This window comes from Egretta garzetta, unplaced genomic scaffold, assembly GCF_000687185.1.
Source record: "Egretta garzetta isolate BGI_Z169 unplaced genomic scaffold, ASM68718v1 scaffold229, whole genome shotgun sequence".
In the NCBI taxonomy this organism is placed as follows: domain Eukaryota; kingdom Metazoa; phylum Chordata; class Aves; order Pelecaniformes; family Ardeidae; genus Egretta; species Egretta garzetta.
Genome location: NW_009270000.1, coordinates 1,407,583 through 1,432,450, shown reverse-complemented (window position 1 = coordinate 1,432,450; position 24,868 = coordinate 1,407,583). Strand labels below are relative to the sequence as shown.

The window sequence follows — 24,868 nt, the reverse complement described above, 5'->3', positions numbered from 1 at the left end:
AGGGGAGGGGAGGGGGCTCTGGCCTCAGGCGTCCCCGAAATGCAGTTGCGGCCAGGGGAGGGCTTGGCTGGGGGCGATGGTCTGGTGAGAGGGGTCAGGAGCCCTCCCCCCACGACAAAAACCCGACCTCTCTGGCTTACTAACAGGGCAGGTGATAAAGTAGTTCGCTGCCCTTGTGTCTGCCTTCGGTAACATCGTAACTGCCTTTGGAGCCACTCTGGCAGTGTTTCGGGGGCGAGGACACCCTTGTACATCTTCTTATCAGTAGTAGTCTCAGATAAATTAGGCATTCGCAAATCACTTGGATACGGTGAGCCTGACCTGATCTAAAGTGGCCCCATGGTGAGCACGCCTCATTGAATGCTTAATCAACTGAAAATACGCATATCAAAAGATGTATGACTCTTGAAGGTGTTTGCATTGCCACGGTCTTCTACAGAAGCGCTGAGAACAGAGCCTTCCTCTTCACTGAGAAGAGGGTACTTGATTTTGGTCAGAGGAGAAAAATGAAAGGAGGACATGCCGCCACCACCGTGTATGTGTAACGATTGTCTTCAAAGCATCTCTTATTGTCCTATGAATGCTTGCATGTTGGAGAGTCGGGGTAAAAAAGGAGTTTAAGACCGTGGTTGCTAAAACATGAGATGTTTGGTACACAGGGATTTCCATGTTAATTGGTATACGAACAGAAGCTGGAAGAAAAATCTCTGTACGCAGAGTGTTATTAGAGATGAGTAACCAATGCAGTCATGTACCGTAGTATGAGATGCAAGGAGGAGTGTCCTGCCAGGTTACAACAGGTACTGCAGGTGTGCAGTCAAAGTACACGGATTGAGCATCACTTCTGTGCAGTGCAAGAAAATTGATTCAGTAAAATCTTTCTCGCCTACTGTGAGACAGCGTGGTTTTCATTTGTCAGTGAAAGAGACAATGCTGGTAAAAGTAGAGCTGGAATAGCATGTTATTAGAAATAGGTACAGAATCCATTCTGTTTAGTGGTTTTCACTTTCCAGTTGGGCATTTTGGCATTTACTTTGGGTTTTGTTTACTTATCTCTTTACCATGAAAGGGAAAAGCATTGGGAATTATTATATGAAAGAAATCAGTTTACTGGGGGAGGTTTTAAACAAGCTTTCATTTCTTTCTTTCTTTCTTTCTTTCTTAGTTTGTTTTATGTGAATGCCTATGCCTGACTGTAGTCTCTCTTCCTAGAAACCCCAGCTGGTGGCCAGCAACGACCGCTTCTGCCGCTTTCTCGAGCAATATTGCCCTGTTGTGACAGAAACTTACTATCCCACGATTTGGTGCTGGGAAGGTCGGGTGCAGACACTCCTGCGTCCCTTTATCACCTCTAGACCCCAAGTACAGTACAGGAAGTAAGTGCCTTTCTTCTGGGAAGTGATTGATTTGGTAGCCAGTGGTTACCTTACTCCGACTGTCATGGACTTGGAACTGTCTCTATTTTAGACTCAGTATACAGTAGGTTTAAAAGGTCACTCAAATGGCCCTATTTTAGCTCAGAGAGTTTTGGAGCACTGAAATGCTGGTGACAATATAGGAACTGGTGTGGCTATATGTTCACAGGATCACACAATGGTTGAGGTCGGAAGGGACCTCTGGATGTCACCTTGTTCACCTCCCTGCCCAGGCAGGGCCACCTATTTTAGACTCAGTATACAGTAGGTTTAAAAGGTCACTCAAATGGCCCTATTTTAGCTCAGAGAGTTTTGGAGCACTGAAATGCTGGTGACAATATAGGAACTGGTGTGGCTATATGTTCACAGGATCACACAATGGTTGAGGTCGGAAGGGACCTCTGGATGTCACCTTGTTCACCCCCTTGACCAGGCAGGGCCACCTAGAGTCATTTGGCAGACTGTGTCCAGATGGCTTTTTAACACCCCTAAGGATAGTGACTCCACAACATCCCTGGGCAACCTGTGCCAGTGCTCAGTCACCCTCACAGTGGCAGAATGTTTCCTGATGTTCAGAGGGAACTTCCTGTGTTTCAGGTTGTGCCCATTGCCTCTTGTCCTGTCAGTGAGCATCACTGACAAGAGCCTGGCTCTGTCCTCTTTGCACCCTCCCTTCAGGTATTTAACCATATTGATAAGATCCCCCTGAGCCTTTTCTTCTTCTAGCTGAGCAGTCCCAGCTCTCTCAGCCTTTCCTCATAGGAGATGTGCTCCAGTCCCTTCATTATCTTTGTGGCCCTTTGCTGGACTCTCTGCAGTATGTCCATGTCTCCCTTGTACTGGGGAGCCCAGAACTGGACCCAGCACTCCAGGTGTGGCCTCACCAGTGTTAAATAGAGGGTAAGGACCACCTCCCTCGACCTGCTGGCAATGCTCCTCCTAATGCAGCCCAGGAAGCTGTTGGCCTTCTTTCCTGCGAGGATGCATTGCTGGCTCATGTTCAACATGGTGTCCACCAGGACAGGATCCCCAGGGCCTTTTCTGCCAAGCTGCTTTCCAGACAGTTGGCCCCCAGCCTGTACTGGTGCATGGGGTTGTTCCTTCCCAGGTGCAGGATTTAGCACTTCCCCTCATTGAACTTCATGAAGTTCCTGTCAACCCACTTCTCCAGCCTGTTGAGGTCCTTCTGGATGGCAGCACAGTCATCTGGTGTATCAAATATTCTGGTGTTTGAACACCATCATTTTGCAAAGGTCATGCAATCACTGTATTGAACCAACATGTTCTACCTTAACCACAGCATGGTCACATTCAGCCTCATTTTGAATATATAAAATTTCTGCGATTTTCAGAGTAACTCTTACCTGTGGAGTTTATGTTGTGTTCTTTGATGACTAAATTGTAAGAGGCAAAAAACTTACATTTATTGTTTGTCCTCAGCTGATCTCTCTTACACAGAAATGAGACTTAGTCTGGCAAATGCGGCGTTTGGCACAAGACTTAAGGAGAAGTACTTTTATGCGCCGGAACCTGGATGCAGCACAAGTTGTTTCAGCTCTGTTTGCATGGTAGAATAGATTTAGCATTTAGCAGCTTCCCTTAGTTTTAGTAACTAGGAAACATTTCAGTGGTATGGCCATGTCCACTTTTTCTAGCCCTTCTTGTATACTCTCTATTTCAAGGTTTGTGAGGGAAGAAACATAGTTCCATGGGGCAATGCTTATTTTGCACCATTTGAGATTGTGTTGGCAGTACACACCAGCATTGCATCTACTTCCCATTACTGAAAAAGGGCAAAGCTGAGCTAATGAGTCCAACAAGGCTGATGAGCTTTAAAATCTGGAGTTGGTGCTATCAAGACTTTCAAATGAAAAATGAAATGCAAGGTAGGCTTACATTTTGGTAGTCCCTACACCAACTCTCTCATACAACATCTTCATTGCCAGGAAGAGGGAAGATGCTGTATGTTTCTAAATAAAGAACGAAACCTTCTTGTCATTGTTTAATGCATGATTAGCTTCTTGGGATATTATAGTATTTGTTGCATCCTTAAGATATATGGCTTAAGAGTGCATTCTAGCAAAGTTTGTGGTGATACAGGGTGAAAGATAGTGTGTGTCTGCGTTCCGTGTGTTTAAAACACAGAAAAGTGCCATCCATTATACATGCTGCTGCTTTGGATAAAGATTAAAAAAATGTGATAAATGTTTAACACATTGTCCAGTGTGCTGTCAAAAGATTCTTGGATGATCCAGAGGAAATCTGCAGTACACAAGCCTGCATAAAATAGAAGGCAATGCCAAAAATCACATTAGTTACCAGCTTCCAGTACATCAGCAGCAATTCCTGAAAGGCCAGCTCTTCATTTACTGTGAACGGCAATTACTCCACAAATTGACTGTGCTAACTCCTGTCAGCTGTAGGCAGGGGTCTTTCTGAATGGTAAACATGCAAACATACCTTACTAGGTGGCACTTTGAGTATGAAAATATAATTAAAAGTGCAGAATTCATACCTGGTAATTTGTACACTGTAAGCACCCTTAATAGTATGCATGTATTTTTCAATCTAATCAGTGTTGTCTTGAAATGTGCCTTTCAGTGAGCTCATTAAAACAGCAGATGGAGGACAGATTTCGCTGGATTGGTTTGATAATAATGACAGCTTATATTATCCGGATGCCAGCACAAGACCCACTGTCCTGTTATTGCCTGGCCTGACAGGAACGAGCAAGGAATCCTACATTCTTCATATGATCCATCAAAGTGAAACGCTGGGATATAGGTGCTGTTGTATTTCATTGCTAGTATTTTGCTGCTCCTAATAAGATCAAATATAAATATGTATATGTGTAAGATATCTTCCTAAGGCAAATGAGATCTAAAGACATTAGTTTATGTAAAAAAGTATTAGTAGTAATAATAATATTAGAATTACATAACAGACAGTACATTCAGAAGAGCTGTTTTAGCATCTACAGATGTGCCCCAGAGATTGCAGTGAAAGCAAGCTAAGTCTGCACAGGCCTTTGCTGTTGCTTCTTAAATTATAATATCAGTATTTGTATTACCCTTACACTTTCTAGAGAAGGAGTTTCTATTCAGCTCCAAGAAGACTCGTGTGGATGGGTTGCTGGCAGCAGGCCTCGGAGGAGGTCAGCTTCTGAATGCCAAAATTGCTTGATTCAGCAGCTTCAAATTCGTGAGTGCAGAAAGGAGAGCTAGCTTACTCTTACTGGTGGTGGCGAAGGAAGAGGTTTGTCACCTCTTAATTGTCACTGCTTAATTTAGTTTTGTTATTAAGGCTTCTGGTCAGAGTTGAGTAAAATAAGTGGATTAGTTGATGAGTAGATGCCTTTATATAATCATATTGCTGCTGCTGTGCTTTAAAATAAGTTGTCATTGTTCCAGGATCTGTATTTGGAATATTACATTTTGTGTTTGTAGATTGGCTTCTGGTACTGACTCTAGTAAGTTCTTCAAATATGTATATATGAGCTTTTATCTACACGTCTGGCTATCTCCTCTCTGGAGGTGTAGATAACTGCTTTACTAAGTGATGAAAGTAAAGTAGAACTTTTAACTGTTCTAAGTACTTCTAAAATCACTTTAAAACTTACCAGTAAAAAATATCAGAGGAGGAAAGCCCTCAAATCAACAACTTCTTACTATTAATTTTTTAAGTATTCCTGAAAGACACATCTGCATTTGATCACCTAAGAAAAGAAGGTATGGCATTAAAAAGGAGAGCTTTATGTCAGATTTAAACAGAATGCTATAGTTTTGTTTTTAAACAGCAACATTTGTGAAAAATACCACAATAAGTATTTTTTCATGCCTTTAACCCATCTAAAATATGTATATATTATTTAACAAAGTTATTACAGTGAGATGATAGAAGAGTAATAGAAAAGTAAGATTTGTTAAGAAAGCATAGATCCTTAAATCGTGGTAATACCACTAAAAAATTCAGAGACTCCCACCAGCACAGAGAGAACAGAAACTTCTGCTATGCCAGACAAAAAAAATCCCGTCCCCAGGAACCTGCCACTTAGATGGAGCTGTTATTATAATTCTGATTTGGCTCGTTTCTTGCTATTAAATACAATTATGTAGCTTTGGAGGATGTCTACACATGGATCTCCGATGTTCTCTTTCAGAGCACTGCTTTTAGGCTCAGCCCTGCACTGGCAGAGCTTATGGCTTGTATTTTGCCAGCTCAGAGTGCAGGCAGAACGAGATGTGTGTATCATCTTCAGGTAAACCCTGCAGCGCTCACCCTGCAATCTGACCTCAACCAGCAAATCACAGAGCTCATACAGAGTCCCACTGACTTCAGTGAACTCCATTTTAGTATAAAGGTTGTCCCACAGAGGTCAGACTTTAGGACCTGTAGGGCTGAATGAATAATGTGCTGAATTATTCACAGAACTGGCTTGTTTTTCTTTATGCATTTTCATTTTTTAATGTGTTTAAGTTATCTTTTTTAGTGGAATGAACAATGTGTGTAATTGAATTTATTGTCTCAATTTTTAGATGCGTGGTTTTTAACAATCGGGGAATTGCTGGTGAGGATCTTTTGGTAAGGATGACTTCTAAGATAAACATCTCTTACTTGTAAGCAGTATATATGGCATCATTCATGTCTATTTGTACGGCTGGATTTAAATGAGAGAAACTCACAGCATATGTTGAAAAGGCAGAGAAGAGAATCTAGCCATCTGGTAGATCAATCATGTGCCAATATTCATCTTTTATTTTAAACCTCAAGAGGTCAGCTGGCCAACACATAATTTTTGTGAACATTTCATTTTAGGAAATAATTCAAATTACTAATATCTGTAACATTAACATGAACAATCCTTATACTTTTCTTTCCCAAAATACTGTAGTATCTAAAATGCACACATCCAAGAAATTCTGTTTAATCAATGCAATTTTCACCCATTGTTTTGACAAACATTTCCAAGTATAAGCAGTCATAATTACTTTCCCAATTGCCAACATGAGTTTAAACTAGATTTTGATATGGTTAAAAAGTTGTGCCATTAAAATCCATATTATGTGGTATTGAATTAATGAACCGGATTTTTATGGATAGCCATGTTTTAAAAGTTAAATATGTTCTTGTATTTTTCTCAGCAATTATGACACAAACTCAGCTACAAAAGACTTGTGTTTGGGACAAATATATCATGTTTGCTTAGAAATAACTGGCAATTCCACAAATGGCAAAGTCTTGAACGTTTTCTGCAACTAGGGACAAGGCATGATGAAATACTGCTGAATAAGCTTTGTTTCTTCATATGCGTTTTGTTGACAGTTCTGCAGCTGGAATGAATGTGCATAATGCTTGGTATTGTTTTGCATTTTTTAATCCCCTGGTTTCAAACTGTAAAAAGCTCAGAATGTTTTCCCATAATCAGATAAAGCATTTCAATGCAAATATTGCCATGTTAAGAGTAGTTTTCTGCATACTTTTGGAGATGGATCTACAAAGCAGTTTTGTGACACACAAAGTCCTTATTGATGAATTTCTGAACTGTTAAGAGAAAAGATCTCTTGTTTGAATGCATTGTGTGTATTTTACTGTAATCGGATTAACATCTTTAAGCTTTGTAAGATCTTACTGTGAAGCAAACAAGCTGAAATGATCACATTTTCTGCAAAGGGGTTTCTACGTTTTGATATAAAATCCCTAGCTAATGAGTTTGAAGCATAGTTGAGCACCACAGTAGAAATTAGTCATGGAAGTAGTTCTTTTTCTAGTCTCTTTACAGATCGATTCAAATTTACAGCAAATAATAGCTATATAAAGAATCAGTTTTTAAATGCCATTTTAGTTTGTTATTGAAATTTACCGTGAATTATTGTTATGGAATAATCAAATATTAGATTGACCACAGCCAATGTGAGCTCAGATGGTGTTTTAAAAAATCTTAATTCAATGAGTAGTTAGATGGGCATTTAAAGTGTCAGGAGTTAACTGAAATTAAAATGCAACATATCTCTCTAGTTTTATACACTTTTAATCAAATACACTTTCGCTCAGAATACATTAGACCCTAGTTACCAAAAATAATTTTATTTTTCCTTGTGAACTTGACAATTTAATTAAAATACAACACATTCACACTGTTTATAATTAATAGGGTGTAAAACAGTGAAGAGTGATTCATGCGGATAAGAACTGGAAATGCAACATAAACGGAAATTAAGAACGCCTTTGGTTTTAATTATCCAGATTTAGCATTTCTTTCCTTTTTTATCATCTTTGACTTCAACATGTCAATATTCTTGTTAAATGTATTTTAAGTAATTAGCTTCATCTAATTAAACTTGTTAAAATTGCCAACAAATATCCATGCTGCCTAAGTGAAATCAATTTAAAAAAAACCACCTTAAAAAACTTTGTTGCTTCAGGCAACAAATAAATTCAATTAACTCATAATTAAGTATTTTTATATTTAGTTTTAGTGTTTATACTGAATTTTGTCAGGTCAGCCCCTAGCCATACTAAGTCAAGGTCACTAACATGTTTAGTAGTAATTCTATAGTTAAAAGCTCTCTTGTGCTGTAGATGACATCTAGAGAACACCATTAGAAAAAAACTTATTTTACTGTGATTCTTACTGTACCTAAACGGACTTATCTCCCTTATACTGCTCCAGATAGTCCCCCAGATTGTGGCCTGTAGCAGTTGTCTGTGCAGGTGAGGCTCAAAAGCTGTGCTTGTCCTTCAAGTAAGCAAGGAAGGGGTTACCCAAATCCAGTGATGCCAGTGGAAGTCATAACAAGTCCCAGTTAAAGACTTGAAGAGACACTGATTATAGATAAAAAAGGGATAATATGGGTGTTTCATTGCTGTAGTTAATAGAGTATTTTAGTAAATCAGGTAAACGGCACTGGTTTATTTATTATCTATTTATTTGCTTATATTGTGTGTAGAATCTAAGTATTGGCTACTTTTCAAATGCTCTCTGACAGAACTTGAAATCTAACGTTTTCTTTTGCATCTGAATGTGCGTGAAGATGGTAAAACTGTGATTAAAACTTTCTTTTCTGTAAATTGCAGCCTCTACTTTTCATTTCCTCAAGGTATTTTAAAAATATTGGTGCCTATTTAGTTCTGATCTAGTTCTGTCTAGTTTAGCTTGTGTTCAGATTTCATCTAATGGCCTGGTGGTTGCAGATACTTAAGGTATTTGTCACCTGTTTTATTTTGTAGTGATAACAAGTATAACTCCCTCCTCCACCTCCTTGTGAAATGCTCTGGGTTTATATTTGCCATTTATTGCAGCTTCACGATAAATGCTAAAATTATCTTGTTATATAAATGATCCATTCTTCAGTTTGCTTTGTCCTTAAAGGGTAATACAAAAGCTTATGATGGCATTTCTCCCTCTGACTCCTTACAGACACCAAGGACTTACTGTGCAGCTAATACAGAGGATTTAGAGGCCGTTATTCATCACGTACACAGCTTGCACCCCTCAGCTCCATTCATGGCAGCTGGTGTCTCTATGGGAGGGTAAGGTATTATGTAACACAAGTCTCAACTTAATGATGATTGTAAAATAAGACTGTTGTAGCCCAATTGTAAATTATTACTCTGCCATACTAGCATTACACTGAACTGCAACTAACTTGGGTCTGTCTCCAACAATCAATATTCAGAAGACTTGCAGAAACTTTGGGGCTTTTAGCTCTGTGTCAGGGAAGGTCGAAATTGGCCAACACTCAAATGTTGAGGGGGGTGGAGAAAGACAGGAAACACCGACAGGCAGATTGACAGCCAAACAGGTGGAAAATACAGTCTTTGGAAACTATGGAGGCTGTCTTCAGAACAGAGGGATAAAAAATAGGGACTAGAGCTATCATACCATGTTTCTTAGTAACTCTGGAAATTACAGGATTTGTCTTCACTCTTATTTGGGTTCTGCAGTGTGTGGGTAGGTTAAGCTGGAAGAGATGTGGTTTATCTGCTCTGTCTGGCTCAGAAGCAAGAAGTAGTATTGTTGTTGAAACCAGTATGGGTTGATATAGCGTGTGGTATTAAGACTTACTGTGTCCTGGCTTCTCTCCAGAGAGCACAGCTAGAACAGACAATGATAGCACAGTTTCTTAGAAAAATCATTGCTAGCAGCTAGGAGAAATGTTCAGACAGCATCTTTAATGAAAATCATAGGAGAGGAGAACTTCCACTAGAAATACTGCAGACACAGTGGCAACTTCCTGAGACTTCCCTTCTTTCTGATAAATTTTATGGAGGGTGGGCAGATATAGCCCTGTATATTGGCATTAATCTACTAACACCTTGTAGGAGCTTTGGGATAAATACAGATTTGTGCAAGCAGTATAGTTACTGATAATAAAATAAATAAGTAACTTGGGAGCCTTTTAAATCAGGCCAGTCTTTTTCCATTCGTGTTGCTGGGATTTTGCCAGTGTCTTCAGTATGAAGACATATGAATCTCTCCAGTATGTCAGTGTTTATCTTGCTGGGAAGCCCAAAATTGGACACAGTACTCCAGATACAATCTCATAAGTGCCAAATACAGGGAAATAATAATTTCCCTAGACCCGCTTGTTTTGCTGTTTTGCTCTTACTAACAAAGCACAGTATGTCATTAGTCGTCTTCATTGCTGCAAGGGTGCACTGCTGAATCATGTTCCATTTGCCCAGGTCTCTTTCAGCTGCTCTCTATCCAGTCATTAATCTGTCCCAGGTGCAGAACTTTGCTTTTGCCTTTGTTGAACTTCATGAGGTTTCTGCCAGCCCGTTTCTCCAGTCTGTTGAGGTCCCTCAGAATGGCAGTCCTGTCTTTCAGTTCACCAGCCACGACCCACAATTTGACCTGCAAGCTTACTAAGCACGCATTCCATCTCATCATCCAGTTAATGAAGGTGTTACACAGTATTGGCCCCATTATTGACCCCTGATGAACACTGCTAGTATCTGGTCCAACCACTCCAGTTGGACTTCAAGCTCCTGATCGCAACTCTGAGCCTAGTGGTGTAGTCAGTCTTTCATGCATGTTGCAGGTCGCCTATTCAAACCATGTCCCTTAAATTTGGCTACTTGGAGACCATGGAAGACTGTCAAAAGCCTTATTAAAGTAAAAATAAGCAATATCCACTCCTTTCCCCTAATCAACAAAGACAGTTAGCTCATCATAGAAGGCAATCAGGTTGCTCAGGCACGCTTTGTCCTTTGTAAATCCATGCTGACTGTTATCAGTCACGTTCTTTACCTTTACACATTTGGAAATGGCTTCCAGAGGATATTCCCAAAGTGCTGAGGTTAGGCTGACCAGCTTGTATGTCTTCCTCCTTGCCATTCATGTAGATGGGTGCCTTTTTTTCCAGGCATCCAGAATATTCCACAGTGGCTGCAACCTTCCAAAAGTCATAGAGAGCAGTCTCATAATGACATTGGCTGCCTCCCTCTGGAGCTTTAGTCCACCTCACCTGGTCCCATTGACATGTCTATGCCCAGTTTGCATAACTGGGTCCTAACCGGATCTTCCTCTGCCGTGAATAATACTTCGTTCTCCCATACTCTGCCACTGGGCACAGGGACCTAGTAGGCCTGAGAACAGATCTCAGCAGTAAAGACAAGTAGCCTCTGCTTTTTACAAATCTTTTGTCACTAGGTTCCCTGCTCTGTTGAATAGTGGTCCCAGCAGGGAATAAAGGCTGGTCAGCGTAACTTCAGTTCTTTGGGAAGACCCTCTGGAAGCCATTTCCAAGCATATAAAGGATAAGAAGGTGCCTGGATTCATCAAGGACAAAGCATGCCCAAGTGATCTGATTGCCTTCCATGATGAGATGACTGGCTTCACTAATGAGGGGAAAGGAATGGATGTTGTCTGGTTTGAGCCATTTTTTTTTTTTTTTGTATTGATGTGCTTACAGAAGCCTTTCTTGTTGCAGAAGCCTTTTTCTTGTTGTCCTGCATATACTTTGCTAGTTCCAACTCCAGATGAACTTTAGTTTTCCTAACTGCATCCCCACATGCTTGGGCAATGACTGTTTCTCCCAGGCAGCCCACCTGCTTTCCACCTACAGGATACTTCCTTCTTGAACTCAGTCAGGAGCTTTTTGTTCCTCCATGTGGTCTTCTGCCACTCTTGCTCAACTTCCTGCACATCAGAACATACCACAGTTGTGCTTTATGTTCAGTTTTCCTTAAGGTCAAACAGTTCTCCCAGACCCCTTTGCCCATCAGGGACATCTCGCATGGGATCCTGCCAACCAGATCCCCAAACAAATTAAAGCCAACTACCTCCAGTATTGTAATTCTGCTGTTTACCTTCCCCACTCACTTTTGATCTTAAAAATCTAGCATCAAATAATCTCAGTGGCCAAGACTGTTCTGCACCTTCCCGTACCTGACAGGTCTTCCTGTTTTTCCCATGCTGTGTGTTCATGCATGTGCTGGCACATGAGATGGTCTGCAGTCATGCTGCTTTCTCAGGGAAGCATGAGAGCCTCCCCCACTATGCTATTCCTTGGGTGCTTCAACAGGGCCTGTCAGGCCTTTGCTTTTCTTCAGGCTTTGTTCTCCATTCCTTGTCAAACCTAGTTTAAAACTCTCCTTCACAAGGTTAGCAAGCCTGTTGGCTCTTATCTCACTTGGCATGCTGTCTCTCCCCAGCTCAGAGTTTTTTGCACACAAAATATGAAATAACACGATGTATTGCAAGAACATGTTTCATTGGAAATGGTGAAAGCCAAAGAAGCATCTGCAGTAGAAGTTTAGAGTTTCAGTGATGAGATACGGATTTAAAGCACAGCAGTTCCTCATGGGTATCTTTGTGTGTGGCGCACCATTACGCTAGAACTAAGAGGGCTGGGGCGTAGTAGGTTTTCAGGGCTGAAGGTGCAGTAGAAAGCTAGCCATTCTGCTACTGGTACAAAAGACGAGTTCAGCCCTTAGTGTTGTTTCTGTCCTTGGCTTAATCTAGTTATGGTATCCTAGACAGTGGCAAAATCTGTTAATATGACACAGGGCATCTGTGCTGTGTTCCTAGCTTTTACCTCACCACCACCACTGGGTGATTTTAGGCAAGATGTTTCACCTTCCTCCTCCAATATGTTTTTAAAGTCCTGAACCACAAAGAGAAAGCATATGCTTAATTGTACAGAAAACTGGAAGAGTCTCTAATCATCCACATCGGGACTGTTTCCATGCTTCAAAATTAATTGGAGCACTTGCATGTTTAAGCAGGAGCAGAGATTTCATCAGGGGCATATTCTAAAAATCATCCACTTGTCTTAATCTTACAATAGTTTTTATTTTCTATCCTTTTTCCAGATTTTCTGAATAGCCAGTTAATCTACATAGGACACATTTGTCCAATTAAGAAAAAGAAACATTCACTTCACAAAGTTGTAAAAGTAGATGAAAGCCCACTTGTTCTACTGATCTTCAGTATGTATTATTTTGGAAGGTGGTTTTGTTTTCTAACTTAAAGATTCCTAAACCTTCTCTCTACCACGTATATTCTGTGACTTCTGTTAGGGAAGTGGCAACTTCTACTACTGCAAATTATTTTTTTTTTTTATGGGTTTATGGTTCAATGTTCCTACAATATATAGACCAGTGACTCACAGGTTCCTCTTCTGTGGGTGAGAGGGACCATATGCTACCTAACTCCTGTATGTACCACAGGTGACTTTCCTCATTGGGTTCAACTGTGTGAGCTGATGTCAGGAGCCCACTCCTAAGTGTGCTGTTTGATGTTCTTTTCCTGCTGGTTCCTACCAACTGGCACATCTTTAGTAATACTAAAGACTGGTTTCCCTTTTGCACTGCTGTCCTGTGATATGGTAGGTAGTGCACAGGGATAAAGTCTCTATGATGGCAGGATGGTTCATGATTTCTTTGCTAAAGGTTGCTGTCTCCTGAAGTATGGTGGATGAAGCCACGGTACAGTGTGTTGGTGGTCCAGGGAGCTATATTAAGTGTAGAACTTGCAATGTTTTGAGTTAAAGGCTTGGTATTAAATGCTGGTTGTAAACTTTGGAGCCTCAGGCAGTAAAGTAAGACTTACAGCTTTTCTGTTGGTATTTTTCTTTTACTGTCTTCCTGCTATTTTAATTTTTGTACATTTAAAGGGTCGGGTACTGGTGAACTCTCCCCTTTTTTCAACTCAACTATACATCAGCAGTAGAGACTGTAAGTTGCAATTGGTCAGAAAGGCAAGACTTAAGCCATTTATTTGGCTCATAATTTTGTTTTGCTAGTTTTATTCATTATCCAACACTTCATTCTTTACATATTTTCTGTTAAAGAACAGCTGTGTTCTCTCATATGAGTGAGGTGGGGTAAAGGCATTACCTTCAACTCAAGACAGCTTCATAGTGAGGCAGGCGTGCCAGGGGCAGCTTGCATTTGTCAGGCACACTGATCAGATTTATCAGATCAGGAAGTCCGAGAGCTTGTAAAATGGTGAAACTTATTAACAACTTGGGAATACCTGTTCCATGAGTAAGATTTATTTGACCTTTTCCTCCCTTTTAGTGATATAAGTAAGACTAATACATCTCTATTTCCAAATGCACTCCTACGCATATCCTACACAGTGCACTCAGTTCCTCTCTGACAGTAGAAAGAGAAAGCAAACTTCATGAGTCATATGTTGATTACATTGACTACCTTTTAGAAGTATTAGGCACAACTGTAGAGCCAGTACAAGAAACTATTGAAAAACAGACAAAAAGGTGGCTGATTGTTATATTTGCTTTAAATTGAAGCAAACAATTTGATAGTATATATGTTTCTGTTTTTCATTTCTGTTTGTAGCATGCTTCTTTTAAATTACCTGGGCAAAACTGGCAGAGACACTCCTTTAATGGCAGCTGCAATTTTCTCTGCGGGTTGGAATGTTTTTGAATCTGTAGAATCTCTGGAGAAGCCACTAAACTGGCTTCTTTTCAACTATTACTTGACTACTTGTCTACAATCCTCTATCAGCAGGTGAGTTGCCTTCTGAACTATTTAGCAAGGTGGAAGGATATTAGCATGAGATCTGCAGCAGGTATAATAATATTGGCAAAATTAATGCTGTATCAACACTTCACATAGTTGTTCTGTGTGCATTCCTCTGTAAGTTTTGAAATCAAAAGGATCTTTGCAAGGAAGATTGTCATCAGTTTGACTAAATTTCCCTGCTCCTCAAGGGACTCGGCGCAAGACCGATGTACTTCTGTATTTATGGATGAAGTGAATGGATTTTTAAAGATTTTTAGATATGCAAATATTGACCTTGAGTATATACGTACATATACTAATTCTTTTAAGTCAGCGTTGACTGCAAAAGCATGGAAAAGGCTACTTCATCCTTAGCTTTACAAAATTGGGGTGTATTTTGTATTCCCAAATATTTAGTTCTCTTACCTTTGGCATCTTTCTCATGGCTTATGCAGATTTTTACTATATTGCTGGATGAGCCTGCATATGAATGAGCTATTCTTCTGCTCTTGGATTCCAGACAGATTTTTATTATGACAGAAAATTAAAAACAAGCATGTTTTTGTTAGGGAGTTATTTCTATAAATCTATCTGTAAAGCAGAGGACTTCTACATCTGTTTATATAACAAAAAACAAGCCCTCCAGTTTTTCTCTCTTTCTTTTTAGGCATCGACAAATGTTGGAGAAATTATTTGATATGGATCTCGTGATGAAGGTATGTGAAAATGTTACTTCTGCTTCAGCTGGATGCTGTTTTCCAGATGCTGACCTAATTCCCTATTTGAATTCTTTACTTCAGGCTAGAACTGTTAGAGAATTTGATAAGCAGTTCACTTCAGTCATGTTTGGCTACCGTACAATCGATGATTACTATGAAGATGCTAGCCCATGTCGTAAGCTGAAGTCAGTAGGAATTCCAGTGTTATGTCTCAACTCTGTGGATGATGTCTTCTCACCAGGTCATGGTAAGTTTAGGCTTTTTAAAATATATTTATCTGTATATGCAATCATTAAGTCAAACTACATAGGTCTGAGAATGAACTCAGACCTATGTGTGGAGGTGTATTTAAATGTTACTTGTACATAGGATCAAAACCTCCAGGGATGGATCAATTTACGTACAGTGTAAGACACATGTGAAACAGCTGATGATGGAGAGACGTGATTCGTACAGAATGCAGAAACCCATAGGGTGGCAATCATTAGCCATTAGTAGCCTTTACAGGCAAAAGAAAGAAATATGCACATTTAGGGTGTGAGTTACCTCACGGTAAGAAAGATATCAGATGTATTGCCCTCTCAGAAGCACCCAGTTCTATTCACCAAGTATGAAGAGAGCCTGTAATGAGGAACTCTGATTCAGATGTCTGGATTGTAGACATTCAGAGTTCAATGAAAGTGGAAACAAGTATTTTTTAATTGTCATTTTTCAAGCCACTCCCCACAAAGAACGTCTGGGAGTTGCTTATGTTTCAGGTTACTTGAAATCCTCAGTTGTTGGTCTCAGTGCCGCCTCCAGTGCCTGAAAATTATAAGTAAGGAAAAAAAAATGTAAGTTAGCATGTAGGCCAAAATCTAGGGTCAGGGAAGAGATATAGACAAGGTGAGCTAGAAGGAGGCAAGTTGAAATTAATAAGAATCTTAACTAGAAGAAAAAGCAGCAATATCAGCTAGTAACAGTAGGCTGAAAACTCTGTTTTTCCCTCTTCTTCCTGTTTTCTGCCAAACACGTGATCATTGTGAACATTCTGCTTTTGATCTGAAGATCAAAACCCTGTTGTTATCTGTCATAAAAATGATATGCTTGTTCCTGCGGTCTGTGTATTGGTTACAGTGTCTGTGAAGAGAGGGAGAATAAAAGCTAATGTAGAGGAAAACCACTATAATGAGCAGCTGGTTGAGGGGACAGTCTTAAGTGGTAAACACCTGATACCTTTAATTGTGAAATTTATACACTTGGTTTATTCCAGGGAAGTTTTCTTCTGCCACCACAAGTCAAGTGAGATTCTTGTAGAATGAGTCACGAAACCAAAGTAGGCAAACAGATTAGAACAGCAAACAGATTAGAACAAGTAACAGAAGAATGAAGGGCTTGGAAGAGACTGCATGTGTGTGTACTGTTTATCTGTGCACAGATGTACAACACATACAGAAACATGCACACACCTTACTATTTATAGTTTGAAGACATGTTAGGGACAAATGTGACGTGAAAAGGGTGACTCCAGCAGAGTGCACTAGAAAAAGTCTGATTTCTTCTCTTGAACAAAAAGCATCCATACTATGCCTGAACAATATAAAGAGGTGACAGCCACCTAATATGAGGGAAAAAATGGTGACTGTTGATTAGCCAAACTACCTATTCTCTTACATCGGCCAAAACAGAGGCTTAAAAAAAATAAGATCTGGGCAAACATAGCAATATTCTTCCGGAATACTGCATCCGCCTTTAACAATTTGTGGTTCAGGGATTTTCTGAGAAAGAGTTTGTTCCTTTGTATTTACTAGCCTCTGTGGGATTTTTTTTTCTTCCTTGAAATTGGCCAGTTGCTGTTTCTGTTATAAATGTATAATGTCCTGGAAATGTGAATGGATGGGGCTGTGACCCTAAAATCTGTGTCTAAATATAAAATCTGGTTAGTGATTCTGAAGAGAAATTTTTATGCGTCTTATGACTGTGGGGATGACTTTGCCCATAGTACTGCAAGGTGTGTGATCTGCTGTGCCACGCTTCTGCCATTAAGTATCTTAGAGAGGGAACAATGGCTTCACCTCTATGTTTAGCTCTAGCTCAGTTTGTGGTTTCTCTTCTAAAGAGAAGCAGTAACTGTGGCAGGAGTAAGCCAGCTGGTTAGCACAAGCAGCAACAGCAATGAACCAGACAGTGTGCCTCTGTCCCTGGAGGATTCATCAACCTTTTCCAGCCTATCGTGACTGGGACTGGGACCTTTGTTAGCTAGATTAAAGCTAGTGCAGATACTCCATCCCCTTGGCTCTTCAGTTTCAAATATAATCTCCAGCTCTCAAGAGCCAACCAGTGACCCCATGAGATTCAATTGGAACACAAGAAAAACCCTTTTTTACTCTGAATGGTCAAACATTGGCATAGAGAGGTTGTGGGGTCTCCATCTGTGGAGATGCTCAAAACCCGACTGGACACAGTCCTGGGCAACCTGCTCTAGGTAACCCTGCTTGAGCAGGGGGCTTGGACTAGATGATCTCAAGAGGTCTCTTACAGCCTCAACAGTTCTGTGATTGTTTAGTTTGACTAGGCAAAAACTTGAGTCCCCTAGAGTACAGCCGTAGCAGATCTCTCCTCTCTTGTAGCTGTTTCTTAGAAGAAACACAACTCTTGGTGAACAGTGGATTACAGGGATGGTGTATTGTGTAAAATTACCTATTGTTAGAATGCCTTAGAAGTCTTTCAGCATAGAGGGGGACTGAGGCAGAGCACCAGCACTTCTGAAACAACAAGAGTCTGTTGTAATGACTGTCCATCCTCTCTTTAACTCTAACCCTAACCAGATTTTCTCCGTGAAAATGTTTGTGTGGTTTTTGCATTCATTTATTCCTTGTTCACAGAGTTAATGCTGTTGGCTGTAAACTGTTGTCCTTGTGGTGACTAGTTCACCTTGGAAAGGGCCACCAGGACAAAGCTGATTTACAGCCAGTAGCGTGACTCTGTTACGTGTGCCTATCCTTGGCTCCTTTTTTGTTTGTGCTATGCACCCTGAATGTGAAAAGTTGCGCTGGCAGGAGACACAGGGCAGCCCGATTAGCAGCCTAGAAATTATGGCTGCTGCCATCAGTTACTGGAGTTCATTCATCCTTGACACTTTTGCAGGCTGTTTTGTGTTAGCAAACATAAAGGGCTGATGTTACTCTGGGAGGTGACTTCATTGTGGTAACTGCCTTGGTTTTTCTGACTTAAAAGCGTGTGGACACGTGTAAGCCTGTGGCAACCAAAGGCAGTTTCCACTCACAACCGTATAATGGATTCAAAGCCACAAAATTTCTTCTCATCCAGACCCCCGCCTTTTATTGACTTTGGGGACTGGTTACTTCATGCCTCATCTCTCCTAGTAATACCTACCAGTTTTTAAGCTAGCTTCCATCTCTGTTGTAGATAGCTGTAGTTTCCGACAGCTGGGAAACAGGCCTAGAAAATTCAGTAGGGAGAAAGCTGTGCCAGAATTCCTTTGTGTTTAAATATCCTTTATAAAGCCAGTCACATCTATCTTCCTATAGCGGAACTTGGGGGATACAAACCCAGGCCTGCTCTGTCACTATGCAATATTGACCTAAAGAGAGACTTCCCTTAAAAAGTGCAGATGCTGTCTCTGTTGCCTCTTAATACCTGATCATTTCTTCTCATGTAGCTTTTTGGTACGTTTTGTACTTCCCAGCAATTATTTTTTAATATATTGTGAAAATGTGCCCTTTGATCTCAATCCAGTATTAGGAAGAAGCAGTTCGTTTGCAGTCCTTCCTTAATGTTGCTGTTTAAAGTTCATAGAGCTTGGCAGCTGATGTATCTGTAGTTTAATTCTGGAATGCAGTTCTTGTGAATTGCATAATACTAACTAATGAAAACAAATGCTTTCTTCATTGCATGACGCTTCTCTCACCATAACTAATTTAAATGAGCCATTGCTTCAGGAAATATGTAATATAACCAAGTCCAGCCCTTTTATTTTGTAAGTGTCAAAAATAAATCAGGGAGATGGAATAATAGCATTCATTATCAGTGTCACATTTAACTTTTCATCTGAAGCGGCATTTTTCTCCTCAGAGACTTCAAGCAGCGTATTAGGCATCTGACTTAAATTTCACTGTACTAATGCTTAGCTAATTGCCACTGGTGAGCATTGTGCCCAAGCTGAAAGCCTGCCCTTGACGCTAGATATCATGCTAGCCTCCTCCTGATCCACTGGGCCAAATAAACACGTGTCTGAAGTTCAGTTACACTTTTTATTGAACTCTCTGAACCTTTTCCGTCCCTCTGAATCCAAACTTGGAGTAATTGCTCTTAGGTGTTAGTTCACATCCTGTTATGCAAACACCACAGTTGAATGAAGTTGTCTGGAGAGACCAAATGGCCAAGGAATGGCCAGACAGATAACAATTAGGGTAAGAGTTTAAGGAACAGGAAGAAATCAACCAAACAATGGAGCAGAAAGTCTGACAGCAGTGACTTATTTAAGCCGATGATGTGTCACACACGTATGTTTCTCTATTGTTCTTTTTAAAAAAAATACTTTTTGCAAAGAATGTACAACAAATTTATTTTAGCAAGGTAATTCTGCATGCACGTATTTACATTGTGGTTCTGTGATCACAGATAACAGGTCTGTGCCTGCTGGGTCAAACAGCAGTACAGATTTTGGTCACTAGAAACATAAGTACAAGGTTACATGTGGATGAAAATGAACAGTAGCATCTTTTGGCACGCCATCCTATATCCTAGAGTGCATCACATCCAGTGTTCCGTTCATCTGCCCTTTACGTTGCAGAAGCTGCTCTGTTGCCTTGTGGGTTTATTTGTGGATGGCTAGCGGTCCCTAGAAACAGCCTTGAGAAAAGTGCCACCACTGCCAAGCATCATTTGCATTTTGGCACTGGAGAGCAACACAACATTTTCAATTCTCTCCTGAGAAGCTGCAGAGCAAGAAACTCTGCTGAGAGGGAGTGATACGAATGGTGACCCAACTGCATCAAGACGGACTATGCCAAGGGCAGGCTCTCCTGTTCACCACAGGGGACATAAGAGCAGAGAGGTAACAGCAGGTCCAACTCAACACCTACTAAAAATCCTTGCTGCAGATGGAAGCAACTGACTGCATATTCAGCACAGTGCTGCAGCTTGTGATAAGAGCGATGATCTGTGGCAGAATTCTGCTGTAAAATCATGTTAGAACAGGGAGAACATCAGGATGGGGAAGATAACGTTTGTAAAGACCCGTGTGTGGTTCGCACCTTACCTGGCACAGAAGATAACCAGCATCCTAGTGCTGGTAGGCTTCTAGGAGAGAGCTGCTGTAGCTGTCTGGAGGCAGGCAGCACATGGCACCTGCTACGGTACTGCCAGTCAGTTTGGGAATGAATAATTAACCATCAGTAAACTGATTTGGGAGGTGTCATTACGCCGGCAACCTCTGAATGACAGGTATGCAGAGATGACAGCGAGCTTTGCCTGTAAGGGCTTCCCCAGCTGGCTTGGCACAGCAGAGGAGACATTTATTGTCATCTCCTTCCAACACCCCCAGAAAAGCGCATTCTTGGCAAGAAAAGATATTTCTCTCTATCCTTTGACAGTAGTCTGACAAAGTGAACGTCTATCATGTTTTTGCACAATCCTTGCTAGGTGTGTTCAGGCCAGCATGCAGCTGATCCTGAATCCCTTAGGATCGATAGAGTTCTCATGTTGCCTCTGATGCCTGGAGATCAAGTCTGTCTCTCCTCACACACTCCTCCCCATATCTTTGCATGTAAGCCTGTCCATTAGCTCCCTCAGTGACCAGGGAGATGGCTGCAGAACAGCCGTGGAAAGTGTGATTCATTGCCTGAAACAGGAACGGGGGACTCGGGCTTGAGTCTGATCCCCGCTTCACTATCGGGATTCTGTTTAACATGGCCCATGTGCTACTAGGGGATAGAGGAGCAGGTGGCTTGGCACAGGTAAGTGAGCAAATTTCCATGCAGTCGGCAGAAGCTGACGTGAGTTGTAGCCACCGTCTTTGTACACAATGCGTTCGTCCACAGAATCCAAGGGAGCCAGATCAGAGATTGCTAGGCAGATTAACTGAGGCAAAACTCCAGATGAGCGCTTGCTGAGTCTGGAGTCTGAAAATGATGCGTGTGTTGGACTGCAAGAAATAATACATTGTTTTCTGCATCTCTTGTTTTCAGCCTGTGCTATTTCCTAGTCAAGTCTGCCAGGCCTTAGGCTTTTTTTTTCATTGACTTTTCTTTTTAGTCTTGCCTCAGAATTGCTTTAAAAGACCCAGATATGGCATACAGTATTTTCAATTTTCCAGCTGAACAAAGGATAAGTCAAGGACATTTTGTAGCATCAGTGAGAAGCACGTTTTCTTCCACCTAGTAAAGAATCAAAAATCACTTACTAAATGCTGGAATCTATAAAGTACTTGATGTATGCAACTTTGAAAGGAGGAAAAGAGTGAAAGAAATGAATAGCACTGAGCAGCAAAGAATCTCGCATGCTCTGCAAGAGAATCCCCGTTGCTCCCTGGAGCTCAGCCTGTGCTCCATCCAGGGCACAATCAAGTACCTTACGTTACAGGCAGGAACCTTTATAACACAGCATTCATAAAAGACACTCAATCTGCTATGGTTACCCTTGGTTTAGCATCCATGCTGAGGTTCTGGAGTGGAACAGAGCATGCTGTTCTGGCACTGCTAGTAAGGGGCCCTCCGGGGCACAGACGGCTCCCCTGGCTCTGCAGGTCCACTGCTTCTGCCCTGATCTATTTTAAGCTGCGCATCTGTTCACCACAGTCATTGCATTTGAGATCTGGTGTGATGTAACTCTGGCCTGGGGGTCCTTCTTTGGCTATGGAACGGGTGCTGTGCTGTTACTCCAGTTGCTGAAAACGAAGGCAAATCAGCATCTGAAGCACACAGAAATGAGTCTGCCAGTACCCAAATGAAAGTAAGGAACTCAGCCAGAAAGAAGGTAGTGGTACATGGGGATAAGGGCTACCCAAGGATAATGACCTCTGAGATAGCAAATGTATAAAGGGGTGAAGGAAAGCAGGCTCCTAGAAATAGGAGTGAGGGGTTGTCTCTTAAGGAAGTTCAGTCAGAAAGGGATGTGGACAACTGACACCCCCCCCCCAAAAAGTGAACTTGATTAAATGTCTCTCTTCAAAAATACTTTTTAATAAATAAGACAGCAGTAGAAATCCTGCGAATGACTCGCTGCTTTGTGTTATAGTACCAAGGCATTTTTCCTTCAGCAGTGCATTTTCCTGGGGAGTTGTAGCCTTTTTTAGACAATGAAATTCCTCCTACTTCTGTCTGTCTGGATGAAGCATGTCTTCTTGTGCTGTTGTTTTTTCTGTCAATCCTAAATAATCAAAAAATCTGTATGAATTTTATTTTTTCCCTTCCATGAAGTTTGTTATTTGAAAAACGGAACTTCAAAAGGCATTATTTACTGAAATGTATTGGGATTTCTGCTTGTTCAGGAGCATGCTTAACATACTTAAAACTCCAGAGAAATTTGCTTAAATAACTTCATTTTTAGATCAAGAGCGCAAATGCCACAGCTCCACAAAGCCCCACTGTTGTGTCAATCAGTTCATACGCTAAGTGTCATCCCGTCACGCTGAAATACCGTTTGTGAAGTCATATGCTTTCTCTGTTACCAGTCTGCACTAACTGACCTTTATTTTCTTGCACAAGGGGAGCTGCCCAGGTGATAGCATTGATTAAGCTATGCATTTTTGCATATTCAAAATAAGACGCACTGAAGCCTCCCCTCCTGCACGCTTCAAGACCAGCACGCGTCTTGGGTGTGGTTCACTGATGACTTCAGGCTGTCGCTGAAGGGGCCACTTCCCCGCGGTCCTCATCTGCCCGTGCCTGCCGCCATTCAGCTATTGGCGTTAACCTGGGGAGCCAGACCAGGGGAGCTGATCCAGCTGCAAACTAACCCAGCAAAAGAGAAGTCCTTGTAGTATCTGGTCTAATAATCTAAATTCTCAATTAAATAATTTTCTAGCAGTCACTATTCAGTAGAAAACCACTGACCTACTGGGTGATACTGGGCATGTTTCTGTGTCCATGTGCAGTTGTTTGCTCTTCCTCTTTTTCTGTTTACCATGCGTATTTAGATTATGAGCTCCTCAGGGCAAGAACTGTCTCCCAGTGTGTTTGCATGGTGTGGTCTGAACGTGCAGGTGTAAATGTATGGCAAATCAGATATAATAATGATAGTAACCCAGGATCATCTTTAATATTAGCTGATAGGATGTCTTAAAGACAAAATCTTACTGTGACATTAAAGGTTAGGAGTTTCTTAAAAAAAGAACAGGATTCACAGTTAAAGTCCCAGTTCCTCAGTTTTTTCCAAAGTTGAATATTGCCACACGGGTTAAAAACTACAGGCTTGATTGTCCTTTCACTTACACTATTTGTACCAAATTGTGAGTACGCATCAAGGTGGGTGCTGTTCCATCAGTGGGCCTGAAAGAAAGATAAAGCCCAGTGTCTTCTGAAACTTTTGCAGCAGCCAGAAAAATCACGCAGATAAGGCGAGTTAATGATGAACAGAGAAATGTTTTTTAACACAGCTGTGGTTCTGTGTCCTGTGGTACATTTAAGCATATTAATATTGTGCATGTTTATAAATACATTACACGAGAAACATTTAAGACAAATTACTGGGTGGCTGGCATTTCATAGAAGGATAAGGACTTAAACTTTTTTTTCCTCCCTTTTTAGCTATACCAGTAGAAACTGCCAAACAAAACGCAAACGTTGCTTTGGTCCTGACTTCGTGTGGAGGCCATATCGGTTTTCTGGAAGGAATATGGCCAAGGAAGTGCACTTACATGGACAGAGTCTTCAAGCAGTTTGTGCAAGCTATGTTTGAGCATGGAAACAAAATCTTTAGCATGTAGCTTTGGACCACTATTATAGCACAGTGGCACATTCTGACAAGGGCAGTTGAGCTTAATGCACAAATTTTAACTCCTGTAAGCCAGCAAATGGATAAAGTCCATTACTACATGCAAAAATATTTTTTGCCTAAGATTTTGTAGCAAGAAACTAAATATTATGTTGTCACTTTTGTATTTATTTTTAATATGCCTTACTAAGAATGACCTTAAATGAAAACAGCATTCTGCATACATCAAATTGCACTTAACCAAAACCATCAAGTAAACAGATTATAATTCCTCAGGATTTTAATTTAAGCTGGTACATATTTAGGAGACTGAATTTAGATGGCTTTTAATATTAGAATGGCAACACTCAAACTAGCATATATTGTCCTGTTGCACATAGTACGAGTTGGCCTATTCCTTAGGGCACTGATGGTGAAAACCTTTAAAATATGACAACAAAAGGAGGAGGGAACACAAAGAAGCACTGGTTCTTCAAATAAGTCAAAACTTCAGCTTGTTGTTCCATAGCATTAGACTGGTATCTGCTTTTGCTGTTCTACCCTGAGAGTATTCAGATTTAGGGCTAGATATTGTTTCTTAAACTATTGTCAATGCCGTACTCATATGATTATTTTTTTAACAGCTAACTTATAGTGTTTACATATAACCAAAAGATTCCTTTAAAACAGTACTGTAATAACTTATGTCACTAAAAGACATACTGCATTTCAAAGTTCACATAAAGCTGGGTGTTGTCATAGAATGTTATACATACTTCATATAACTGTTAAACTCGGTGATTCTATCTGGTATGTTTATATTACCCTGCAAGAACCTTT

The 24,868-nt window shown here is 40.8% G+C and overlaps 1 protein-coding gene across 1 annotated transcript; it reads left to right on the top strand.

Annotated features, from left to right (window-relative positions):
* Positions 1-39: 39 nt before the first annotated feature.
* ABHD3 (abhydrolase domain containing 3, phospholipase) lies at positions 40-24,868 on the top strand. Its single transcript, XM_009647664.2, has 9 exons — positions 40-84; positions 1,213-1,376; positions 4,017-4,199; positions 5,951-5,996; positions 8,833-8,945; positions 14,226-14,399; positions 15,061-15,109; positions 15,194-15,359; positions 23,863-24,868. The coding sequence occupies exons 1-9, from the start codon at positions 40-42 to the stop codon at positions 24,039-24,041; spliced, it is 1,119 nt and encodes a 372-aa protein (XP_009645959.1). The 3' UTR covers positions 24,042-24,868.